At 41.8% G+C, this 25,426-nt stretch overlaps 1 protein-coding gene across 2 annotated transcripts in view; it reads right to left on the reverse strand.

The window, feature by feature from the left end:
• Nucleotides 1-25,426, reverse strand: part of BRSK1 (BR serine/threonine kinase 1) — a 70,347-nt gene that overhangs the window by 19,642 nt on the left and 25,279 nt on the right. For both annotated transcript variants that reach the window (XM_039335165.1, XM_039335164.1), the window contains 8 exons: nt 24,804-24,898; nt 18,576-18,661; nt 12,100-12,240; nt 9,209-9,325; nt 8,006-8,039; nt 6,369-6,437; nt 3,802-3,948; nt 2,577-2,608 (listed from right to left, as the gene is read on the reverse strand). In XM_039335165.1, the coding sequence (XP_039191099.1) occupies nt 2,577-2,608; nt 3,802-3,948; nt 6,369-6,437; nt 8,006-8,039; nt 9,209-9,325; nt 12,100-12,240; nt 18,576-18,661; nt 24,804-24,898 (721 nt within the window). The remainder of the gene's footprint in view (nt 1-2,576; nt 2,609-3,801; nt 3,949-6,368; nt 6,438-8,005; nt 8,040-9,208; nt 9,326-12,099; nt 12,241-18,575; nt 18,662-24,803; nt 24,899-25,426) is intronic.

Raw genomic sequence — 25,426 nt, forward strand, 5'->3', positions numbered from 1 at the left:
GTATTCCAAGTGTGGCCTTACCAAGGCATTGTAAAGTGGTATTAACACTTCATGTGCTCTTGATTCTATAAATTGGTAGATTTCTCAACATAAAGTTCATAAAGATTTGGAAATAAGATATATCTTTGCCATCTACCCAGTCTTACCACTAACCAACCCACCAGAGCAGAAAGGCAGGGCATGTTATGGGTTCCAACTATTAAGGAAGTCCACTGATGGGACCTAGGAAAAGGGCATTTCCTGTGGTGGCTTCCTCCCTTTGGAACATTATTTCCTCAGAGATAGGATTGACCCCACCTTGTTTCTTTTCTACAAGGCCTTGAAGACATAGTTCTATTATTTGGAGGCAATCAAGTAGCTTGTTTGATTCTATTTTTGCCACAGGATGGGGTTAAATTGAGAATTTTAAATGTTGTGCACACTGCCCAAAGTCACTGGGTGTGAATTGGGCAGCTATATAAATTTGTTTAATAAATAGATGTAAATAGGTTTTGTTTACCGATTTAGCCCCAATATTTGTAACTTGCTTTTCTGTAAAAATCTGCATACAGAAGTAGCAGCAACATAAGAAATCTTCAACTATTTTAAGCATTAATTGTTTTAACTCTTCTGGGTTTGAGGCTTAACTGGTCATGTAAGACATGCAAGCATAGCTGGCTGAGGAATTCTAGGAGCTGAAGTCCACAAGTTTTAAAGTTGTCAAGGTTGCAGACTCCTGATGTAAGAGACTGGAATCAGAAGCCCTGCTCCTGAATTACATTCTTCCCAAGAGATATGTTTTAATGGAAAAATTGAGTAACATCTATGCAGCACAGCAAAGTTGCCAAAGATTGTGATTGTGGGACCATGTCTGCACCTTTGGTATGTTTTTTTTACAATGGTTAATAACTATATAAGATCATAACAGTCTATATATTGTTTAGTAGACTTTTCGTGAACACATGATCTATTGAAAACCCATTTTTTAAACTCTATAGTAATGTTTTAGAATTGTTAGGGCTCACAAATAAATAAATATAAATATAAATAAATATACAGTAACTGTAGGTAGTCCTTGGCCTATGACAGTGATGGCAAACCTTTTAGAGACCAAGTGCCGAAACTGCAACCCAAAACCTACTTATTTATCATCGGGTGCCAGGTGGGTGTGGCCCGTTGGGTGGGCGGGGCTGTGGTGGTCATGGCAGACTGGGTGGATGTGGCCAAGGTGGGTGTGGTCACCTCAATGTTACTCATGGGAAGGGATGCTTCGGTGAGATCCAGGGGGTCTCTGGCAGGTGGGGCAGTGGGCAGGAGGCTCGTCCTGCGGGGTGAGGCAAGGCAAGACGAGGTAGGGCTGGGGTGCCATTGTCGCAGGGCAAGGCGAGGCAGGGGCCGGGGCGGCTGCTGCCTGACACCATTGGCTCCCACACACAGAGGCCAGCGAGCGCACGAGGGCCAACAGCGTCTGTCAGTATCCACAGCCTGCTGGCCCCTCGACTGGCGCACTCTAGGGCTTCGCAGCCTGCCACCAGAAGTTCAGAGAAGCCACCTCTGAGCTGGACAGACGGCTGACAACTGAGGAGGCGATGCAGTGGGTCGTGCCTGGAAAAAGGAGAGTGTGCGAGGCCAGGAAGGATGGGACAGGGGGGAGGAAAACCAGCCGTGCTGGCATGCATCCGGCCACGTGGGACCTCGGCGAGTTAGCGGACGGCTGGTTGGATAGTTGCCATCTCCGGGGCATGGCGCATGTGCCCACAGAGAGGGCTCCAAGTGCCGCTTCTGACACGCATGCCATAGGTTCGCCATCACCGACCTATGACAGCAGAGGGGGCCCAAATTTCTATTGCTAACAAGACAGTTGTTAAGTGAGTAGTGCCCCATTTTACGATCCTTTTTGTCACAGTTCTTAAGGGAATCATTGCATTTAAGCGAATCATGAGGTTGTTAAGTGAACCTGGCTTCCCTCCACTGACTCTGCTTGTCAGAAGCTCCCTAGGAAGTTGCAAATGACAATCCCAGGATCCTGAGACACTGCAACCCTTGTAAATATGCATGCTGGTTGCCAAGTGCCCAAATTTTGTTTGTGTGACTGTGGAGAGCTGCAACAATTGTAAATGTGAGAACTGGTCAAGTCATTTTTTTCAGTGCCACTGTGTCTTTGAACTGTCACTGAATAAATGGTTGTAAGTCAAGGACTACTTGTATTCACTTTTAGGTTTATTAAAGCTTTTTGTTCTCTTAGATAGAAAGCTAAATTGAAAGAACAGTTTAAGATGGAACCTCAAAAAACAAAGATAACATTTTCTAGTAAACAAGAGCTCTGGATATTCCTCTCTGTTGATCATGCTAGCTGAGGCTGTTGACTTCTGAAGGGCCACTGTGGGGCTCACCCCTTTCTAGACAACGATGAGAGGGTAGAGTGGAACATTGGAATTTCTGAACTCTGCTCATGCCCTGGTTTCCTCTACGAGACCTGCCCTCACCTCTGATTGGTGAAGACAGAAAATACTGGGCTCTTGATCAATACTGAGAGCTCCTCAAAGAAGGGAAAAAGAGAATCAGCTGGAAATCGAATACAATCTGGAAATACTCACAAGAACCACGGGTGTTTCTGAATCTGTTCCAGCTAAAGCCACCGCATGGAGAAAAATAAACCAACGTTAGGGTCCTTTCCCCAAAAATTAATTTTAAAAAAGTTACAAACTATGACTGCCCTATTCATTGCTATCACTCATCATTAAAACATGTATTAAGAATATCTTCAGACATTCAGTATATAAAATAAACATAAACATTAACTGAATCTTAAAATAGATTTGCTTTCAAAAGCCAGGGGCAGAAATATAACCTGTGGGGCAGAATTGCTCATCTTGGAGACGGCACCTTAAAAATCTATTTTGGCCTTTCCAAAAGATGCCACCAAATTATAATTTTTCCATTACGAGAGGTTGTTCTAGTTTAGGGGTCCCCAACCTGTGGGCCTTGGCCCACTACCCGGCCGGGGCCTGTTGGCCACCGGGCCACATGAATGGCTGGCCAGTACTCACACATGTGTGCACGCACTCCCCACCACCACTTGCGTTAGCAGTGCTGTGAATGCCGTGTGGGTGCTAGTGTTGCATGGGCGCTTGCGCCGCCCCAAGATTCGTGTGGATGGTAGCCCCGCCTCGAGTGCCTCATGGGTGCTAGCCCCACCCCTAGTGTCGTGCAGATACTAGCCCCGCCTTCGGCATTTTGTGGGCACTAGCCCCGCTCCAATGTCATGCATGCACTCGCTCCACCCCTGTTTGCGTTGCACGCGTGCAGGCGGCCCCATACCTGCCCCTTCCTTTCCCTCTGGGCTGCCAACCTAGAAAGGTTGAGGACATCTGTTCTAGAACAATATTACCTACAAGTAATTGTTTCAATGAAATCCTAATTAAATTTCGATCCAACCACATCGTCTGAAAATCGACCCTATCAGGGAAGAATTCTAATCCAAATCTTCTCAAATTCCTTGTGTATTCAATCACACTTGGCCAATAAAGAATATTCTATTCTATTCTATTCTATTCTATTCTATTCTATTCTATTCTATTCTATTCTATTCTATTCTATTCTATTCTATTCTATTCCATTCCATTCCATTTTCACTGTTTCATATAAATTTATGACAGCCACTATCATTCTTTATATTCAAGAGTGACCCCTCCCCAGGGGGCAATTCCTCTTGCAATCTGAAATGGTGCTATCCAGGACCCTCCATCCTTTTTCCACCCCAGCATCCAAGCATGCTCCTTCCTCCATTCCTCCAGTCTTGGGAACGATAGGATGACTCACACTGAGACGTTTCTCTGGCTCCACCTCAATCATGCCCCGCAGAAGATTCTGACAGTCTGGCGGAATGAAATGGGGCATGTGAAAAATCCCACGTTTCACTTTTTCCAACAGCTGCCGTAGGTTGTCATCATCAAAGGGTAGCGCCCCCTGCAGGAGAAAAGGGTGAAAGAAATGAAGACACCACAGAAGCTCCTTCAGATTTACGGTTTTGCAGGTATTCCTTGGGTTAACATCACAAGGTAGTCCCTGATGTACAACAATTTGTTTGACGTTACAACCGTGGTTGTGTAATCAAAATTCAGGCATTTTGCGACTGGTCTGTATTTACAATGGGTGCAGCATTGAGACCTTCCCAGCTGGCTTTTACAAGCAAAGTCATGGGGGGTGGGGGGAACCAAATTTACTTAATGACCATGTGATTCACTTAATAACTGCAGTGATTTGCTTCACAGCCATGGCAAAAAATGGTCATCAAAACAGGCACGGCTCACTTAACAACTGCCTTGTCTTGGTCATAAGTCAAGGACTACCTGGAAAAGACAAAACACTGTTTAAACATGAAGGTGTGTAACATTGGTCCTTTTGCCCTCATTTCCTTCATTAATCTTTCTTCCTTTTATTGCCACCTCCCTCGTATCAAATATTCTCAGGATAACAATCAGAATCATTGGGAATTGGCCAATTTATAAATCTAATAAATAATAATAATAATAATAAAAGTTGTAACTATGGCAGGTTGTCCTCGACTTACCACCACAACGGAGCCCAAAATTTATGTTGCTTAGCAAGACACTTGATAAGTGAATTTTGCCCCATTTTATGACCTTTCTTGCCACAATTGTTAACTGAATCACTGTGGTTGTTAAACTGGTAACATGGTTGCTAAGTAAATCCGGCTTCCCCATTGACTTTGCTTGCCAAAAGATCGCAAAAGGTGATTACATGACCCTGGGACACTGCAACGGTCATAACTATGAGTCAGTTGACAAGCACCTGAACTTTGATCCCGCCACCATGGGGATGCTGCAGCGGTCATAAGTGTGAAAAATGGTCACAAGTCACTTTTTTCAGTGCCATAACTTTGAATGGTCACAAAATGAACTGGTAAGTCAAGAAGTACCAGTATTATCTCTCTTGTGATTTTCTATGGCAGCCTGAAATAGCATATATATTCTTAGTGACAACATACTGCCACAGTATTAGAGATCATCCAGTCTCAGGTAATTGATTTGGTTTGCCTCAACCAGTTAATAAAAATAATGCATACAGTTGGACATCTTGCCTCAGGAGTCAAACAGGTTGCCCTTGCCTTACGTTTTGGAGACCACAGTTGGGATTTCTTACACGATAAAGAGAAAAATCAACTTTGGAATTTGAGGATTAAATCAGATTTGACTAGAGAAATATTGTGGTTAATTAAAAACATATGATTATTCAGAGTTGGAAAGGACCTTGGAGGTCTTCTAGTCCAACCCCCTGCTCAAGCAGGAGACCATGGCCTATACCATTCCAGACAAATGGCTGTCCAGTCTCTTCTTAGAAATCGCTGGTGATGGAGCACCCACAACTTCTGGAGGCAAGCCATTTCCACTGTCAGGAAATTTCTCTTTAGTTCTAGCTTGGATCTCTCTTTGATAAGTTTCCATCCTATACTTCTTGTCCTTCCCTCAAGAGTTTTAGAGAATAGGTCAACCCCCTCTTCTCTCAATACTTGACAGCCCCTCAAATATTGGAAGACTGCTATCAAGTCACTCCTCGTCCTCATCTTTGTTAGACCAGACATAACCAGTTCCTGCAACCATTCATCGTATGTTTTAGCCTCCAGTCCCTTAATCATCTTTGTTGCTCTTCTCTACACTCTTTGTAGAGTTTCAACATCTTTTTTGTATCATGGTAATCAAAACTGGATGCGATATTCCAAGTATGGCCTTATCAGTGTAGTATATGCAATATTAATACTTCACATGACCTTGATACTATCCCTCAGTGGATGCAGCCAAGGACTGCACTGGTTTTTTTGGCAGCTGCAGCACACTGCTGGTTCATACTTAAGTGATTGTCCATTTGGACTTCTAGATCCCTCTCACAGTTAGTTTAAAATTAGGAGAAGAATATATAATATGAATATTGGTTTTCTAGAATGTTGACTGTTAGCACTTTAAGATAATTTAAATATTGAATAATTTAAAGCAGAGAAAGGTTGTTGTATTATTATCTTTGTACTGAAAAAGTTGGAGGAAACTTTTGTTTTATATTTGTGGTAATTAGGGGAGGATATTTTTTAACTTGTCCTATTATTTGTCTCCCCCCCTTATGCAAGTTTGCATTTCAATGTTTGTTTATGAAATATAAAAATGTTAGTCTAAATCAGAGGAGGGGAATTATGGCCCCCCTTTGTGGCTGGCTCAGGAATTCTGGGAGTTGATGTCCATAAGTCATAAAAGGGCCACAGTTCCCCGCCCCTGGCCTAAATGGATCCCTTGGGCAGAAGACAGTAGAACTAAATGGGGGTGGTGGTGTTAAATGCTCCCTGCCAGGAGTAACAAAAATTCTTGGGACAAGCTTACCACCAGGAGGGCGAAGAGGATGACACCACAACTCCACATGTCTGCGCGACGTCCATCATACTTTTCCCCCTAAAGAGCAAGAAGCAGAGATTGGGAGCTTGATAATTGGTTTGGGGAGGTAAGGGAGAAGATTTCAGGAAACAATGAAAAATAAGAGAAGTGAGGGTGGGGGATTCTTTCCAAGAATTAAGAGCGACTGCAAAGAGGGATAACTATTACTGGTTATAGCAATTAATTTTTTTAAAAAAACTAAAATGATAGTTGTTCTTCACTGCGCCCCACTTGGGAAGACAGATAAGGAGAAGAGACCTCCAGAGGCTCAGGGGAATGTTTACTTTCTGACTGAGGAGAGTTTACAAAATCTGATCACCATATATTTTGTTGACATTCCTTGGAAATCCATGTGTTCTAATGTGGATCTGGAGATTTCTTTTCCTCCGACTTCCTGTGATTGGCTTTTACAGTATTTTTTTTTTAAATTGGGATAGTGCCCTTGCCCAGCAGAATCTAAATTTCAGCCCAAACATACACAGTCACACAAACTCGAACACCGAGAATTGAGATCCCCAGCAAAGTTCTTGAGAATGGATAGAGCTTCTTTCCTCTTAACTTCAAAATATTCTTACTAGCTGGGAGAAGGAAAGCAATATAAATCTTCTGGGCCAAATTTTTTGATGAGTCTAGATTAAAATTATATATATACATGGTGCATAAAAGTATATATATATGTACAAGCTCATTAGAATAATTAAAAGAATTCAATTACAGGTAGTCCTTGATTTATGACGGGTTGAATTTTTGATGGATTCAAAGTTCTGGCAGTCACCACCCCCTGCAGTCATGTGATCGCATTTTGGGCAATTGGCAACTTACATTTAAAGCCATTTGCAGAGTCCCACTGTCACATAACAGAAATTTACAATAGTTTTCTGTCGGAAAGAGGTGTTTACTTCTGGTTTGAACAAAAAAGGCCCATTGTGGACTATGTATTCACTTAACAACCACCGGAAAAATTGTAAAACCAGGCATGATCATACAGTGACCTGCTTAATGGCTGGTGTGGGCTTATGACCCTAATTCCAGGCTCAATTATGGTCACAATTCAAGGGCTACCTGTATTACTTTAAAAAAGATTTATTTTCTACCTATGTTTGTTCTGCATTGCGATTCAAACAAATATATGTTATTTAAATTATTAAAAATATTTGTTTGAGTTGTCTGAAATATTGTGTCATGCTGTGAAACTTAGGTATGTTCATCTTTACAATCTGGGGAACCCTCCAGATCTTTTTAACTTAAAATTCCCAGCAGTCCTAATGGTGAAGGATGGATACTGGGAGTTGTAGTTCTGGATGGATGGCCACAAGTTACCCTTTCGTGATATGTATATCTCATATCATATCATATATCATAACTTGCCCTTACTCCCTCTAACTGCTGCTTCCCATAATTTCTCTTGCAACTATCTTTCCTATTGAATGTATTCTTGAAGCAAATTGTTCCAACTAAGGGGCCCACTGAGGGAGGATAAAGCAGATTTTGAGGGGCTCCTTGCCCTGATCCATTGGACAAGGGGGGAGGGGGGGGAATCAGATACCAAAAACGATAAGGGGAGGGCACTAGGCCTGAATCCTTACCTTGATCACCTCTGGACATGCATAGTGAGGAGAACTGCAGCCCAGCATTGGGGGCAGAAAAGAAAGAGAAAGACAGAGAGATAGGAAGAGTGAAACGCCAAAGAAAGCTAACCCATAGGGCCATGGGTTCAACAAGCATGTGAAGAGAAGCCTGTGTGATATACCCACCCTCCCCAATCTAGGATGGGTTGTGGAAATCCTTTACTGTTAGATGTTTGGTGGGTTTCAGGTGCCAAGACAAACCTTCCTTGGCATCCTCGAGTCAATTCGGGAATGGCCAATGATCCTGCTAGGTGGGAATTCTGGGAACTGAAGTCAATCCCATGTGGTCCGAAGAAGACCGCTCTAGGCCATTCCATATCTAGCACAAGTGGCTTCTTTAGCAACTTCCCCACATCTCTAGAAATGGCGGAATCTTTTCTTTCTTCCCACTAAAGACAAATATGTCCTTTCTTTGAGGTCAAAGGCAGCCATCAAATGAAATTCCTATCTTTTAACACAGAAATCTGAAGACCAAGCTAAACTTGACATTTACACAATTAGGAATTGTGGGAATGGCTTTTTAAAAGGAAATTATAGCTGTGAGGGAGAGGGAAAATCTTGGTAGGGATTCTGGCACTATGGAATCAACTTCCTCAACAGATGTCATTTGTTTTAAGAAAAAAGTGCCATCACTGGCACAAAGGAGCCATGGTTAGTGCAATTGGCTACATCTGTTGGCTAAATCTCATCTCCTGCGTATGTTAATAAGACCATAAATTTGGAGTTAAATGGGAGGGTGTTCTGTAAAGATTTCCCCCATCCAAGAAGATAAGATTTATATTTTCACTGATGGAAAACTGTTTCTGTCCTGCCTATAGCAGATCTTTGATGAATTTTCCTCTCTACTTGCAAGCAAAGGAGCAATTTACATTTCAAATATAAAGTAACAGCAGATATTTCTGATTCATTTACATTTCAATGACAATAATAATAACATGTGACAGCAAGACATATTTCCATCTAAAGTCAAGGAACAACTTACGTAGGTTCCCGGACATATATCTCCTTCCCATTTCATTTTTTACATGTCCACTATATTGAACACATTGGTATTCACGCAATAATGTGTGAATCAACTCATGCAAGGAGCCATGTGGCTGACTTCCTCCCACCTCTCTCAGCATCACAGACCAGCAAGACTCGGTTTTGAGGATGGCTCACCCACAACTTGTTTCCAGCAGGCTATCTCCGACCTGCAGGGAGGCCATGCCGAAATCTGCAATCCGAATGTTGTTCTTCTCATCCAGCAATAAATTCTCAGGTTTCAAGTCTCGGTGGCTGAAGGTGTCCAAATAAAACCCAGGGAGATTAATCAGTGGCAGAGCACATGGGCATGCACATATACAAACATGCATGAACTTGTACCACTAAATCCCTTGAAGTTATTATATGAATAGCTCTCAACCCAGTGGGGGGATACTAGATCAGTATTAAATACTCCCCCCCCACTTTAAACACTGCCGAAGTACAGATTAAGAGGTTTTTTTGTTTGCTTAAGTGGTATGCAAGTGCTCTACTGAATATTGTATGACTTGTGGCTCCACAATTATGAAATCTATTGAGACTCAAGGACCTCAACCATTCTCATGTTCTTTAGCATTATTTGAACCCAGCGGAATAAGACATTGTTTGCATAAAAATGCATGACTAACGAACTCACTTTATCCTAATGCGTCATGTGAATCTGTATTATAATTTATGTTAATGGTCTATTATGTCACATGATCCAATAAGATTTGGTAAATTTAGGAAACCATGGGGAAAAAAAGCATGAGTTTGGGTAGGGCTACCAGATTTAGGTTTATATTATGATATAAACAATATTAAATAGCAGAAAGCGTGGTGGTCGTGAGTTTTGCAACTCAAATTTGGTAACTCTGTATTAGAATGTCATATGAACACAGTCAAAGACTGTTCGCTTGGCAACATACCCTTGATACATCAGTGTATCTCACTAGATTCCCTTGCTAATTTGGGGGGGGGGGATCATTAAAAGTCAACAGGATTCTCTATGGATAGAACAAGCAGTGCAGTCTGATTTATTTGGATTAACAACTTCTTAAAATATTAATCCCAAGAGTGCCCAGTTAGCTCATTTCAACTTCTCATTTATTCTTCCTTCCCAATGAAGCTGCAAACTAGAACTGTGATTTTACTAAATTTATTGGTTTGGAAAACTTTTGTCTCTCATGAGTTGTATGCTAATATTCTTTCCAAAGATTTATTCAACCAGGATGGGAATATAGAACTGTGGGGCCATCAAGAAGATGGCATTTCATGTTCTCCATGATTTGATTGATAGCTTATCAGCAACAAACAGATGCAGAACATGCCAGATGATGTGAGTACAGATGGTCTAAGAGAACTTCTTATTTACTGGTTCTTGTTCCTATGCTTGAAATGAAGCTTGGTGTGCATCTGCAAGCACAACAGTGATTCTCAGCCAATGGCACAAACTCCACAGATGGGATTTAGAAGTGTAGTAGAATGTAGTCTGGATTCCCAGGAGGGAGGGGCTATATTCCAGAGGGATACATGATGAGTTTGGTAGCAAGGAAGAGAGTTAAGAAGATTCCTCCCTAGCAATTCCCAGAGTATATCTATAGTGATGCAAATAGTCGCTTTAATATGGCAAGACCTCTGCCTATAAGTAAGGAACAATAAAGGAAACTACTCAGAAGTAACTCCATCTGTCATTCTTGGTTCCCAGGAGCCTGACAAGAAGTCATGAATGGGATGTACGAAAAGTATCTATCTAACTATCTAACAAAATGAAATTCAATGGTGAAAAAAGTAAGGTTCTACATTTAGGCAAGAAAAACCAAATGCGCAGGTTTAGTATTAGGGTACCTTGCTCAATAGTAGTAACTGTGAGAGGGATCTCAGAGTCCTAGTGGACAATCACTTAAATATGAGCCAGCAGTGTGCTGCAGCTGCCCAAAAAGCCAACACAGTGCTAGGCTGCAAGATATAATCAAGATCACATGAAGTGTTAATAACACTTTACAATGCCTTGGTAAGGCCACCCTTGGAATACTGCATCCAGTTTTGGGCACCATGATGTAAAAAAGATGTTGAGACTCTAGAAAGAGTGCAGAGAAGAGCAGCAAAGATGATCAGGGGACTGGAGGCTAAAACATACAAGGAACGGTTGCTGGAATTGGGTATGTCTAGTTTAATGAAGAGAAGGACGAGGGAGGACGTGATAGTAGTGTTCCAATATCTCAGGGGCTGCCACAGAGAAGGGGGAGTCAAGCTATTCTCCAAGGTGCCTGAAGGCAGGACAAGAAGCAACGGATGGAAACTAATCAAGGAGAGAAGCAACCTAGTACTAAGGAGAAACTTCCTGACAGTTAGAACAATTAACAGTGGAACAACCTGCCTCCAGAAGCGGTGAATGCTCCAACACTGGAAGTTTTTAAGAAGAAACTGGACAGCCATTTGTCCGAAATGGTATAGGGTTTCCTGCCTGAGCAGGGGGTTGGACTAGATGACCTCCAAGGTCCCTTCCATCATCATCATCATCATCATCATTATTATGTTATTATTATGTTATTATTATGTTATTGATATGTTAATGAAGTCTTTAGAATTTCAACTGGATGGGACTTAAACTATGGAAGTCTCGAAACCACTGCATATATTAGATATTACATTTTGTTAGAAAAAGCAACCACTCCCAATTTTTACATATCAAGCTATGATCAAAGGAGGAAACCAGATGGTGACCTAGGGAAATGTGTACTTTAATAAAGAGTTAATTGGCATTTCAATTATCAGTAGGATCCAGGGATGGGAGAAGGAACAATAATTACTATAATAAGTATTGATTTTCTTTATCAATGATAATTCAAAGTGGCCGGTAGCATAAAAACTACAGACACAATAAAAAAAAATCAATAGAGCACAAATAACAAAGGTGGGGGGAGAGAAAACTCCCCAGAACAATAGAGAAAAATAAACCCCCAAAGAAAAATGTTTTTCTTTCTTTTCCTCCAGGAACAAAATGTGATTATTATAACCAGCTCATAATAACACAACAGTCAGCTCACCATATAGAATAGCTATGGCAGAAATCCAAAGCTGAGACAATTTGTCGGAAAAACTTCCTGGCTTCCTTGGGGGTCAGACGGCCTTTCTTCACCAAGTAATCGAAAAGTTCACCTCCTGAGACGTGTTCCAGGACGAGGTACCTAACACATTAGAAGCCCAGAGATAGCATGACTATGAAGCAAGGACCACAATTAAAAAGAAATTGAAAATCCATCAGACCACCATGGGAAGCAAACCCAGAATCCATTTCAACCAAGGAAAAACCATTTTCTTTGCAAAGAAAATTAAAGAGAGAAAGAGATGTAACACTTTGATCTTGAGAGCTAAAAAAGGAAAGAGAAGGAGGGGGGAAATGAAGAATTCAAAATATTTTATATTGTTTTACCATGATTGAATCACCAACTGTTACACAGCCCCAAACAGAGAACAAGCAGAGCTGATTCAAGCCATGACTACATTTTTTTTTTTAAATAGGAAAGACTTCTGTTTAATAAATATTGTGTGAAGTTAGCTGTACATGGGTGGCTGGCTGGCTGGGTGGCAGCTGTGTGCTCTGATCAAAGGAGGGTCTGGCCTTGGCTTTCTAGAAAGTGTTTCCTGCACAGGCAGTGAAATACAGTTAATCATCGACTTATGACCGTAATTATGAGTCCACAATTTCAGTCGTAATCCATGATGGATGTAAAGCAGGTCAACATGTGACTGGACCCAGTTTTCGGACCTCTTTTGCGGTAGTCATTAAGTGAACACTAAGGTTGTTAAGTGAACGCCACAGTTGTTAAGCAAATCCATTTTCGACTATGAGGTGTCTGTGGAGATTCTCAGCCATCCAGGTTACAGTTGTCTCAAAGATGCTTTTTCAAAAGGTGACTGGACTCTTTTTTCCTTTGAGGAAAAAGATACTTCATCAGTTGTGATCGGGGGTGGGAGAGTGGAGGTGGGATGAAATGGAATAAAAATGAGAAACAAAATGTTTTGTTCTTCTTCCTCAAGGAAGGAACAGTCCAGTTGCCTTTTGAAAGATCACCTTTGAGATCATTGTGAGGTGGTTTCTCCAGAAACTAGAAGCAAACGCTGGTTTCCAGCAAAAATGTCGCAAACTCAGTCACGTGACCATAAGGTGTTGCAAACATCTGTCAATGCAGGCTGCTGGTCAATCGTTTTATCGCAGGGGGTGGGGCAGGACATCAGAACTTCATAAACCAGATAATTAGTTCCATTTTTGGAATCCACTATAACTTTGAACGGTTTATTAAGCAACTGGTCATAAGTCAAGGATTACTTGTGCATGAACATGACTTTCACCTTTGGCACTTCCACATAGTACAGTCATGTGCTGTTTTTGATAAGAAAGAGCTTTCCATTGGGACAGCAGACTGTTCCTCAGTTGGAACACTGTAACGTTAGGCAAGTTTAATTTGAAAGTTAATTTGAAATTCTGCAGTGTTGATGGGACTGAATTCCAAAGACTGACATGTCAATATATAGGGAATCACCCCCATTAAAGTCAATTAAGCTTCCAGGGGACTAAATAAGTAGTGAGGACTATGATTAAGAGAGATTTTTCAATAATAATAATAATAATAATAATAATAATAATAATAATAATAATAATATAATTAGAGACGTATCAAAGTTGAACCTGAAATGTGGCATTCTCAATGTTATTTGACTGAATTTTTATGAATAAAATAAATAAATGTTTATTTTAATAACCATATATAAAAAAAGACTTTATCGTAGCTTTGAAAATCATTGGTTGTGTTAAAATGCATCTCGAGCCAGTGGGATTAGGCAAAGGTGAGCTACATGACTTAAAATAAAAGCTGGAAATACTTTTCCAAAAATCCTTTTTTTAAAAAATTGATGGTATTTTAAGGGAGCGGTCTGCCTATTTTTACTTTTGAACCTTGGAAAAGTCCACAGATTCTGCTGATATTGAACAATTCATATAAAATAGTCAAGTCAAAGTCAAATTATCTGGGTGCCCAAGATAGAAAACTTAATCATATTGTTCTGAGTTTCTTACTATGTGGTCATTTTTTTTTTTTCGGATGAAGAGAACATGTGTTAATTTCAAGGACTCTTTACACACATCTTTCCCAGTGGATTGCAGCCTTGGGATCACCTCTCTCTTGCTCGTGTTCTTCTCCTCCTTAAGGCAGAGGTCCCCAACCCCTGGGCCCTGGCCCAGTTCAGACCCAGACCGCAGAAGTGGCAGGCAAGCACACGCACAGTTCCACTTGCATCTGCAGCGGATGAGCGAGATGCGCACAAATGGAGCTACACACGTGCTTGCCCACCACTCGTACAGAACCATCCCCTCTCCCCCATCCCCGCCAAGCCAGAAAGGTTGGAGATTGTTGCTTTAAGGCAGACATGTCAAACACAAGGCCCAGGGGCCAGATGCGGCCCGCAAAGTAGTTTCATGTGGCCCGTGAAGCCATCCTGGAAACAGTGAGGGAACGGCCCCCTCTGCCTTGGCCCTGTACAATTTTGTGGTGGCCATCTATGCTGAAACGTATTCAGTCTTAGCTCCACAAGGCCGTCTGGAAACAGCAAGGAACCAGTCCCTGCCACGTCAGCCCTGCCCCCTGTGCATGCTGGAGAGGTATCACCATTTGTGAGGAATGAAGAAATGCACCATCGCCTGGAAGTGGCCAGCAAATGGCCCTTGCCTACTTCACCTACCTGGCTTGATGGGCTCCGGGGGAGGGGTTTCGGCAGGCAGCGGGGTGCTCTCCTCACAGCGCCAAGAGCTGAGCTGGGTAGTGCGAATCTGATGAGAAGTGCAATGCTACCTAGCCCCCAGTCTGCCCAATTTCAGCAGGTAGCAAGATGCAAAGCCGACAAGCTTCGCACTGCCTGGCTCAACCTCTCGGCGCTGTGAGGAAAGCACCCTGCTGCCTACCCAAAACCGGGCAGGCTGGGGGCTGGGCGGCATTGTGCAGGTAATGTTGACTCTCACGCTACTCATGGCATCCCCTCTCCCAGAGCCACCAAGCCAGATATGTGAAGTAGATGAGGGCCATGTGCTGGCTACTTCCAGGTGATAGTGCATTTCTTCATTCCTCACGATGGGTGACACCTCCCCAGCTGCATTTCTTGCCTGTTTTTCTCCCTCCCTCATCTCAAACATTTTCCACCACTCTGTACTTAAGAAGGAAGGAAGGAAAGAAGGAAAGAAAGAGAGGGAGGGTCTGAGGGAAGTCCTGCCTTAGTCCTGCCCTGCTGCCTTTCACCATCCCCTTGCCCCCTCCTTCTGGCCTATCCTGGGGGTCTCCCATCCTATTGCTAAGCCGGGTCTACTCCCATGGAGAGGGAATGGGCCTCCCTCTGACTTTGCCCTTGTACCCATCACGAGCAACCTGACTAAGGAGAGCAAGCACAGCAGCAGCAGCCTTGAGGAGGAGATAAGTGCAGCTGGGCACCCTCTTGGGGAAGTGGCACTGGGCTTGGTGCCGCAGGTGCTCGAGGGCCGGGCTGGGCATTTGACCTCTGCTGCCCAGAGCTCCAGGCAGCCCGTACCACCATCCAGCCCCCCCCTCTGCATGGCTTGAGAGGAACAGTGAGGCTCCTCCAGTGGACCATGCCTTGGCACTTGCCCTGGTCCCACTCTCTTCGGCCAGAGACCCTCAGATCTGTCCCACTCCTGCCCAGGCCCCCACAGGCACCCTTGACGCGAATGATATAGAGCTGGCCATGCCCACCCAGTAGGCCACACCCACTCCATCCACACCCAGTAGACTGCCCCCACCCTGGCCACACCCACCAAGCCCCCCAAGGGCAACCACAATGCTGATACAGCCCTCAATGAAATTGAGTTTGACACCCCTACTCTAGAACTAAGGTGGGCAACTATGGCCCATTTACAATCTTTGGACTTCAACTCCCAGAATTCCTGAGACAGCATGAGGCTGTAGTTGCCCTACAAGATGATGGACTCAGAGGTATACTTTCCAACAAAGAGATGCTGAAGGCATTTTGCTCTTTTTTTTTATTCCATTCAATCGAGTCAGATTCTCAGAGATTGCCTGGCATGCCCCTACGGTTTCCTTGGTGAGGCTTTTCGGAAATGGTTTTCCATTGCCACCTTCCTAGGGCTCAGAGAAAATGACTGGCCCCAAGTCACTCAGTTGGCTTTGTGTATGATGAGGGACTAGAACTCATTGTCTTCCAGTTTCTAGTCTGCTGCATTAATCACTACACCAAAATGGTTCTCATTTTGCTTTTACATCAACCAAAAAAAAAAAAAAAAAAAAGCGGGGGTGTAGAGGGAACAATCTTCTAAAAATGTAAATGTCCAGTAGGGCAGGGAGACGGGTGAACCGATTCATATGGCATTTTCTTTTTCAAGGATCATTTGGAACCCCAGATCTACACATTTGGCTATTTAACTGAACAAATTCTGGTCAAAGGAAAAAAACTTTGGTCTGTAGGGAGAACTCTGAAATTTAATAATCCCTTTCCCCAATTTACATATACACATTTTTTTTTTTTCGTGCGTTCTCTTTATCTATGGCTTTGTCTCTCTCTTTACATCTCCTCCCATTGATTCAGAAGAGGATGACAAAGAAAGCTTATGTGGAGAGAATGCCAGGGCTCTGGCACCGCCTGGTATGCTGCACAACTATCCTGCAATTTCTCTCTCCCTCTCCCCCCCCCTGTCTCTCTCTCTCTCTCTCTCTCACACACACACACACACACACACAAACTCACAGTGGGTCTGCCATTCTGGCAGCATTCACACCCAAGAGAAATATAGATATCTTCCACCCAGGAAACCACCGCTTTGTGCCAGGAATTTCAGAAGCAGATGGGAACACAAACCCTTCCTTTTTTTTCTATTGGTCCTGCACCTTTCCAAAAACCAAGCTTTTGAATTTTAATTATTTCAGCAAAATTGGAGGAAATGGTTATTTCCTGTCTTCTGCTATCTTCTCTCCCTCCCCATTCAAATAACACAACAGATAAATTTGAGGGTGAGGGTGGAGGGTAGCCTCAATCTGCTGGGAGTGAACGGGGTAATTGGATTGATAAATGTTTTGGGAGAAAAGAGAAAGAAAGCCTTAAGAGTCCACTTCAGAACAGCTCCATAAAACCACAGTCTTTGGCTATTGTTTATCACCCTTTAACTTGGTCTGCCTTCAAGAAGAAGTACCAAAACTGGCCCTGTCTTCAATAGATTAGGTCACTGCCTCAAACAACAGACGCTAAGGAGGTGGCCAGCTGTGAGGGGAGCCTTCTGTCTGTTCTTCCTGAATACCAAGCTGTTCCTCATAAATAGAGCCATGGATGCTTCACCCTTTCTTCTGAGCCCGCTAAACTACTCTGTTGCAAGTGTGGAAATGATACTATCCCATGGCAAATGTTGAAGCAACCGTCCATGGCCAATCCTGCTCTTCTGGATATGGCACGAGAACATCAAACATCAGGAAAAAGGTTTTGGGAAGGTAGAACAGTACCTGAGTGGTATCTCATGTAGGTTTGTTACAGGCAACATGGTGGTTAAGAACACGAGAGGGGCATCGACCATGGTGATTGGAGAAGATGGGTGGTTTAATGACTTTACACATTGTGCTAATCAAGGGCTGTTTCACCACATTAATCAGTAGCCTTTGGCAATTATTTGCAAGGCATTTTAAACTCAAACTACAATTTTCATGTTGTCTGTGCTATTAGTAGTTTTTAATCTGCATGTAATTGTATTTATGTATCCATTCGTATGATTATAAGTCTGGAGTTATAATCCCTATAAGTACATCTATGACTTGAAAGAAGGCCCCATATTTCTCCTGAATGTAGCATCCTTAGCAAGCAAATCCATGAAAAGAGATTACAATATTCTAGGTTAGAATGTGGCTAATATCTAGAACGGGGGTAGGCAACCTTGGCTCTTTTATGACTTGTGGACTTCAACTCCCAGAATTCCTGAGCCAGCCAGCTCAGGAATTCTGGGAGTTGAAGTCCACAAGTCATAAAAGAGCCAAGATTGCCTACCCCTGATCTAGAAAAAACTACAGGTAGTTTTCGACTTACGATCACAATTGCAGTTAAAATTTCTGTTGTGGAGTGAGACAGCTGTTAAATAAGTTTTGCCCCGTTTTGCAACCTTTCTTGCCACAGTTGTTAAGTGAATCACTGCAGTTCTTAAGTTAGTCACACGGTTACTAAGTGAATCTGGCTTTCCCATTGACTTTGCTTGTCAGAAGGTCGTAAAAGTTGATCACATGAGCCCGGGATACTGCAACCCTCATAAATATGAGTCAGTTGCCAAGTGGCTGAATTTTGATCACGTGACTACGGTCGTTAGGTGTGAAAATCAGTCAAAAGTCACTTTTTTCAGTGCCGTTGTAACTTCAAGTGGTCACTAAATGAACTATTGTAAGTCGAAGACTACCTGTATTTCACTCTGGCAGGTAAATATCCAGGGTTCCATTTGCAAGTGGGAGGTGATCTGCAAATAAATACCTACAAGTATTTTTTGTTCTCGTAGACATCGTGGAGTTTGAGTACGTGAGGGTGTTCAATCAACTTCAGAATGGCAATTTCCCGTTCCACCTGCAATGGAAGAAAAAAGAGAGAAAGTTTTTGTGGGTCTGTGACAATTTGCCATGCTCAGCTTGCCACAGCCAACGTGCTGCAGCCATGTAGCCACATCCAACTCACCGTGAAAAGCTCCAGGACAAGAGTTACACTAATATCAAAGAAATGGTGGAATAGAATCATTAAAAAAGGGATGCAAAAACAGGGACAAAATAAAATGTGAATGACAAAAATTAATATATATATATTTTATTTTTTTAAAATAATTACATTGAATTGTTAAATTGCCCCACCAGGGCAGGTTGTCCCGCGATGAGTTGGCCATGGCGAGTTGGCTGCAGCAATTTGTCCCTTTCCGAGTGTTTATATGTACAGGAATAAGAGGAGCCACAGTGAGGTGGGTGGGATATAAATTCAATAAATAAATTAATAAAATAAAATCCTCTTTGTGTCCTAGGATGCAGAGCTCGAAGCAGATGGAGACAAGGATTTTTCCCATTGGCTCATATTCATGTCACTTATTCCCTACTACATTATTTTGCTGTTTTCTTCGTATGCCAGGTTTTTTCTTTCTTTCCCTGGTTTTATGATAATTTCTTTGAATCATGAGTGGTTGTGTTGTCCTGCCAGGTGATGCATTCATCAAGCCTGTGTAACCACAATATCCAGAAGGAATAGTTACAGACACGTATCACAGAAGGTGTCCCCTGAAGGTGTCATGGCCTCTCTCCAAGCATGATACAAAACCATGTCCTCTTACCCACAACCCACAGCTGAAGCAGAGTAAAGTTGCTTTAGTTTTAAAGTCATTTTCCCTCTCTTCTCCCAATATAATTGGCAGGCAATATGCTTCATCTGTGCCTCACTGAGAGCCTAGTTGCTGATGCAGACAGGGGTAAGATTTCCCCAGCTCCTAGTGGTCACTTCAGGCGGCTTCACCAGGACCCTCCCTTTGGTCACTGCCATTCATGGCCATTGGTTCCTATCTCGGCTCCAGAAGAGAATAGATCAGGGGTGTAAAACTCGCAATGTCACATGACATGCCGCGACATATCGTGACTTTTTTGCCATTGCCAGCAATGGGGTGGGCGCAGTTTTGCGATGATGCATCCAGCCCGCTGGCCGGCAATTTGACACCCCTGGAATAGACTCCAGGTAGTCCTCAACGTACGGCCACAATTGAGTCCCAAATTTCTGTTGTTAAGTGAGACATTTGTTAAGTGAGTTTTGCCCCATTTTATGATCTTTCTTGCTACAGTTATTAAAGGGAATCACTGCAGTTGGTAAGTCAGTAGCTCGGTTGCTAAATGAATCTGGTTTCCCCATTGATTTTACTTGTCAGAAGTTTGCAAAGGGTGATCTCATGACTTGGGACCCAGCAACGGTCCTAAATATAAACCAGTTGCCAGACATCTGAATTTTGATCACGTGACCATGGGGATGCTGCAACGTGTGGAAAATGGTCATAAATCTTTTTTTTTCAGTGCCATTGTAACTTCAAACAACCACTAAATGAATGGTTATAAGTCAAGGACCACCTGTACAGTTTCACACCTTGCTGCGACAGATAAAAGTTGCTATTTGAGGCAGGTTTTAAAGCTTTTTTGAAGCTTTTAAAATTACTATTGTGCATCAAAAACAAGTGACAGATGCTGATTCTTCAATAGGTGTTATGTGGTGGATGTTTACACCTTTCGATGGTTAGGACAGTTATAGAACACTTTAAAGAGCAAGTGGCTGTTGTTTTAATTTTGGTCTTCAGCGTTGATTTTACTTCACAAAAGGTGATCTCATGACTTGGGACCCAGCAATGATCATAAATATGGACCAGTTGCCAAGTATTTGAATTTTGATCACATGATCATGGAGATGCTGTAAAGGTCATAAGTGTGAAAAACAGTCATAAGTCACTTTTTCCAGTGCCGTTGTAACCTTGAATGGTCACTAAATGGACTGTTGTAAGTCGAGGATTAGCTCTGTGTTCTATCTGAACCATTCCTGACTGGTGCTTGACAGGCTGCACTTAAGAGCTTTACAAGCAGGCTTGGGGCAAGGAGGGGCAAGGTCTTCCTTCACAAAGAGAAATGACAGAAGTGGGGGGGGGGGCAAATCTGCCTAAACCCCAAGGGAGCAAGACCCCAAAGGAAGTACAGGTGGTCCTCAACTTACGACCACAATTGTGCCCCCAAATTTCTGTTGCTAAGAGAAATATTGGTTAAGTGAATTTTGCCCCATCTTACGAACTCTCTTGATACCGTTGTTAAATGAATCGCTGCACTTGTTAAATTAGTACTACGTTTGCTAAGCGAAATTGGCTTCCCCTTTGATAATCCTAGTGAGACGGTCACAAAAACTGATTGCATGATTGTTAATTACTTTATAAATTGTTTATGTAAGGTATTTAGATATATTTATGACTTATATTTTTTCAATTTTTTTAAGATTCTTAAAAATTTTAATTAAGCCTATACTCAGCTCTGGGAAGATCGGGGGGGATGGAAAGGGAGGGTTGGGGTGGGTGGGCGAGGGTTATTTTTTTTTTGTTTTTTTTTTGCTTTTTGTAAAAATATCTAAAAATTTTCAATTAAAAAAAAAAACTGATTGCATGATCCTGGGACACTGCAACCGTCATCAATGTGAGTCAGTTGCCAACCATCCAAATCTTGATCACATGGCCATGGGGATGAAGCAACGGTCGTAAGTGTGAAAAGTGGTCATGTCGTTGTTGTTTTTAAACTTTTAATAGCCATTAAATGGACTATTGTAATTTGAGGAATACCTGTACTTTTCATGATATGCTTACTGAGCAAGAATGATTTGGAAGACCTGCCTAGATGTTGCCTAGACCTTCGTTGTTGATGGGGTAATTTTTTAATTCTTCCTTCAGTCATTCAGTTCGTATTTTTTTAGGTTTTTATGATATTTATTGCAATATTTTTTAAATATTTGTATTTTTATTTGTAAACAAGCCAGAGTCCCACATATATAAGGAGTGGTGTATATAAGAGATGACTAGGCAGAGCCTGAATGCAGGATCAAATGTGCTATCCTTGTGCAGCCACAAGAGACCTGAGTCCACCATCACCACCAGCCCATGAACTCTGTTAACTCTTACTTAGCGCCAATTTGTCTTGATCATTAGTAGATCAGATTCTTGCATACATATAGCATGTAATAAACTTTTAGTGCTTTGAACTCAAACCTGTTGCTAGTTACTTGTGCCTGACAGGCTATATGGAAATTTGATGAATAGAATAGAATAGAATAGAATAGAATAGAAGAGAAGAGAAGAGAAGAGAAGAGAAGGGAAAAAGAGAAGAGAAGAGAAGAAAAGGGAAGGGAAGGGAAGAGAAGGGAAGGGAAGAGAAGAGGAGAGGAGAGGAGTTTTAATTGGGCACGTGTGATTGGATACACAAGGAATTTGTCTCTGAGTATGTATACTAAGTTCTCAGTATACATACAAGCAACAGAGTCATAAATCATAAGATACAATAATAAATTATAAGATACAACCAACAAAGTAATAGTCATAAGATGCCAATAGAAGCAGGTAACAGGAGAGATGAGAAGGATAATAGTAATACAGTCCTACTACATGGTTAGATATCCTTAGGCATAAGACAGTGCTGTGGGAGTTAGGTGTTCAGCAGAGTGATGGCATGGGAAAAAACCTCTTTGTGTCTAGTTGTTTTGGAATGCAATGCCCTATAGTGGCATCCTGAGGGGAAAAGTTGAAATTTTTTCCCAGGATGTGAGATAGATAGATAGATAGATAGATAGATAGATAGATAGATAGATAGATAGATAGATAGATAGATAGATAGACAGACAGACAGACAGACAGACAGACAATAAATAAAATCACCATTTTTATATGTTCATTTTCATTGTTGTGTGCCACCCAGAATCACTTTGGGTAAGATGAGTAGCTATATAAATAAATAAACAAACAAACAAACAAATAAAAAATTTGAGATTTGGAAAACTATTGTCCTTGGTCTACTTTGCATGAACAGTGCTTTCCTTGCAATCTCTGGGTCCTTCAGGCTAGACTAATATTGATATGAATATCTCTCCACCTACTCTTCCTTCATTTTAAGTTCAATTATTTTTATAGTTTTTATGTTTTAATAATTATTACAATAATGATAGTCTAATATTTCTTAATGAAATTTTTAGATTTGTTGTACACCCTTTAAGAGTAAATTTTGTGGGATGGGTGGCTATATAAATTTGATAAAAAAAACAAATAGGAAAGAAATGGAAGCAATTTATGCATGCAAACTGCCTATTCCCTTGAGTGGTCTTTTAATCAGGCAGGGATATTGTAGCATGCTGGATCAGGTACTGGTCTTGATTGCATCATTTAGGATTAAAAATTCATCTGGAAGTCAATCTAAATCCCATCACTGGGAGGGGAAATTTCTAGTGTAATCAAGAGCAGACTACTAACATTTTCTGTATGAATAGTGAACAGCCATCACAGAATAGCTCATGTGCCACACAAGTAATCATGTCTCATAAACAGTTATTATAACAAAGAAGCTGGGTGTTGGGTTATGTAGTTTTAGTGTGTTTAATCCTACTCAAATGTATAGTATGTTGAGATTTAGCCATGGACTCCAGAGTAGAGCACCATACCCCAAAAGCACCCCTGGAAAAAGGAAAAGAAAAGGAGGAAAAAGAAAAAAAAGGGGGAAGGAATAATAATAATAATAATAATAATAATAATAATAATTATTATTATTATTATTATTATTATTATTATTATTATTATTATTATTATTATTATTATTATTATTATTGGAAGGGGCCTTGGCAGTGCCTGGAGACAGCAGAATAGACGAGAAAGAACTGGAGAAGATAATAAAATACAAAGACCTACAAATAGAAATAGAAAGACTGTGGCAAAAGCAAGCAAGGGTAGTACCAATAGTCATAGGTGCCTTGGGTGCAATCCCAAAACAACTGGAGCACCACTTGAACACCACTGGCATTGACAAATTCGCTATTAGTCAATTGCAAAAGGCGGCCTTACTAGGAACTGCTTCCATCCTGCGACGATATCTGTAATACTATCAAACATCCACATCTGCCTATCCCAGGTCCTGGGTAAGGACTCGATAGGTAGACAAAATGCCAAATCCAGTCTGAACATCTGGCTGACTGTGCGATGATCCATAATAATAATAATTGGAAGGGGTCTTGGAGGTCATCTACTCCAACCCCCTGCTCAGACAAGAAATCCTATACCATTTCAGAACAAATCAAAGGCATGGAAAAAGATTTGCTCTGGTGGTGCAGACTGAGACCATCTGGACAAACAAGCCAGGGTCAGAATATTAGAGCCATGGAAGTTTAACCTAAACCCAATTCTATTCTGGGTTATGCCAGTCTCACTTAGAGGCCATCTACATTTAGAATACCTGTCTATGTTTTGCACATCCTTTGTTAGGCAGCAAAATCTTACTGCTCCTTCTCCACTAACAACTTGCTGCCTGCCACAAGAGTCCACAGCAAGCCGTGAGGATGCCGAAAGGACGTGTGTACCATGAGGTTATTGCACAAATGATACTAGTGTGTACTTGAGTCATGATGTCAGATGCAAATATCTAAAAGTCATGCATTTGCATGATGCTTATATCATAGTTTGCCCCCCAACTTCCATCAGTTACTTAGAACTCTTTCTAGAGTCATCCCTCCATTGCTGTGCCAAATTGATGGGATTGCAACGAGGAGAACAGGATGCATATAACTTCAATGACAGCTAGGGGTTGCTATGAAGTTGCTCTAAGTAACTCTAAGTAGTGGAGAAGCCACCTTAGTAACATCACTCTGTGCTGCTTTCCTTAAACTTGACAACTTGGTGAGAGACTGCATTACTTTTGCAAATTTCCCAGTGGCTAGAAATTGACTGGCAAATTCTTTCGGGGCACTAATACAGACTATGAATCAATTAGATTTTATCAGACTTCGACCTTCCCACGGGAAGGAAAGTGAGAGGCAAGAGATGAGATGCATAGAAAGCATAGCATGCAATGTATTTCTCGCTGGATTGTGGATTCAGTCCTTTGCTCTTTTGGATTCCATCTTCTCCAATCTCCCTCACCCATCCCTCAACCCCCTGCTATAATCCTGAGAAATATGATTCGCTTACCTTCATCAGTACAGACTCAGAAAGCTTTTCCCGGTTCACTATCTTAATGGCAACTTTCTGCCCTGTGATGCAGTGTATGCCCAGCTTCACCAGACCTACGGAAACAAGAAAGGCACTAGAGTTCTACTGTAATGTACCAAAGCTTTGTGAAATCAATTCATTGCATTCTCCGCAATAGCACTTCCTTCAAATGTGTCTGTTTAGTAGCAAATGTTTGATAGGCTTCAGAAATGAGGAACTGCAGATAAAAGATGCATTGGCAGAGAAAGGATGGAACAGAAGAAGGCTGTGGATGAACTTGAACAGGGGTCTCCAACCTTGGCAACTTTAAGACATGTAGACTTCAACTCCCAAATTTCCTCAGCCAGCCAACCTGGCTGAAGAATTCTGGGAGTTGAAGTCCGTAAGTTGTAAAGTTGGCAAGGATGGAGACCCCCTAAATTAGAGCTACCAATTACAGGTAGTCCTCAATTTACAACAGTTCATTTAGTGACCGTTCAAAGTTAGAACGGCACTAAGTGACTTTTGACCGTTTTTCACACTTACAACCCTTTCAACATCCCTGTGGTCATGTGATCAAAATTCAGACTCTTGGCAACTGATTCATATTTATGATGGTTGCG

This window comes from Crotalus tigris, unplaced genomic scaffold, assembly GCF_016545835.1.
Source record: "Crotalus tigris isolate CLP2741 ecotype Arizona unplaced genomic scaffold, ASM1654583v1 scf7180000017639.5415321, whole genome shotgun sequence".
In the NCBI taxonomy this organism is placed as follows: domain Eukaryota; kingdom Metazoa; phylum Chordata; class Lepidosauria; order Squamata; family Viperidae; genus Crotalus; species Crotalus tigris.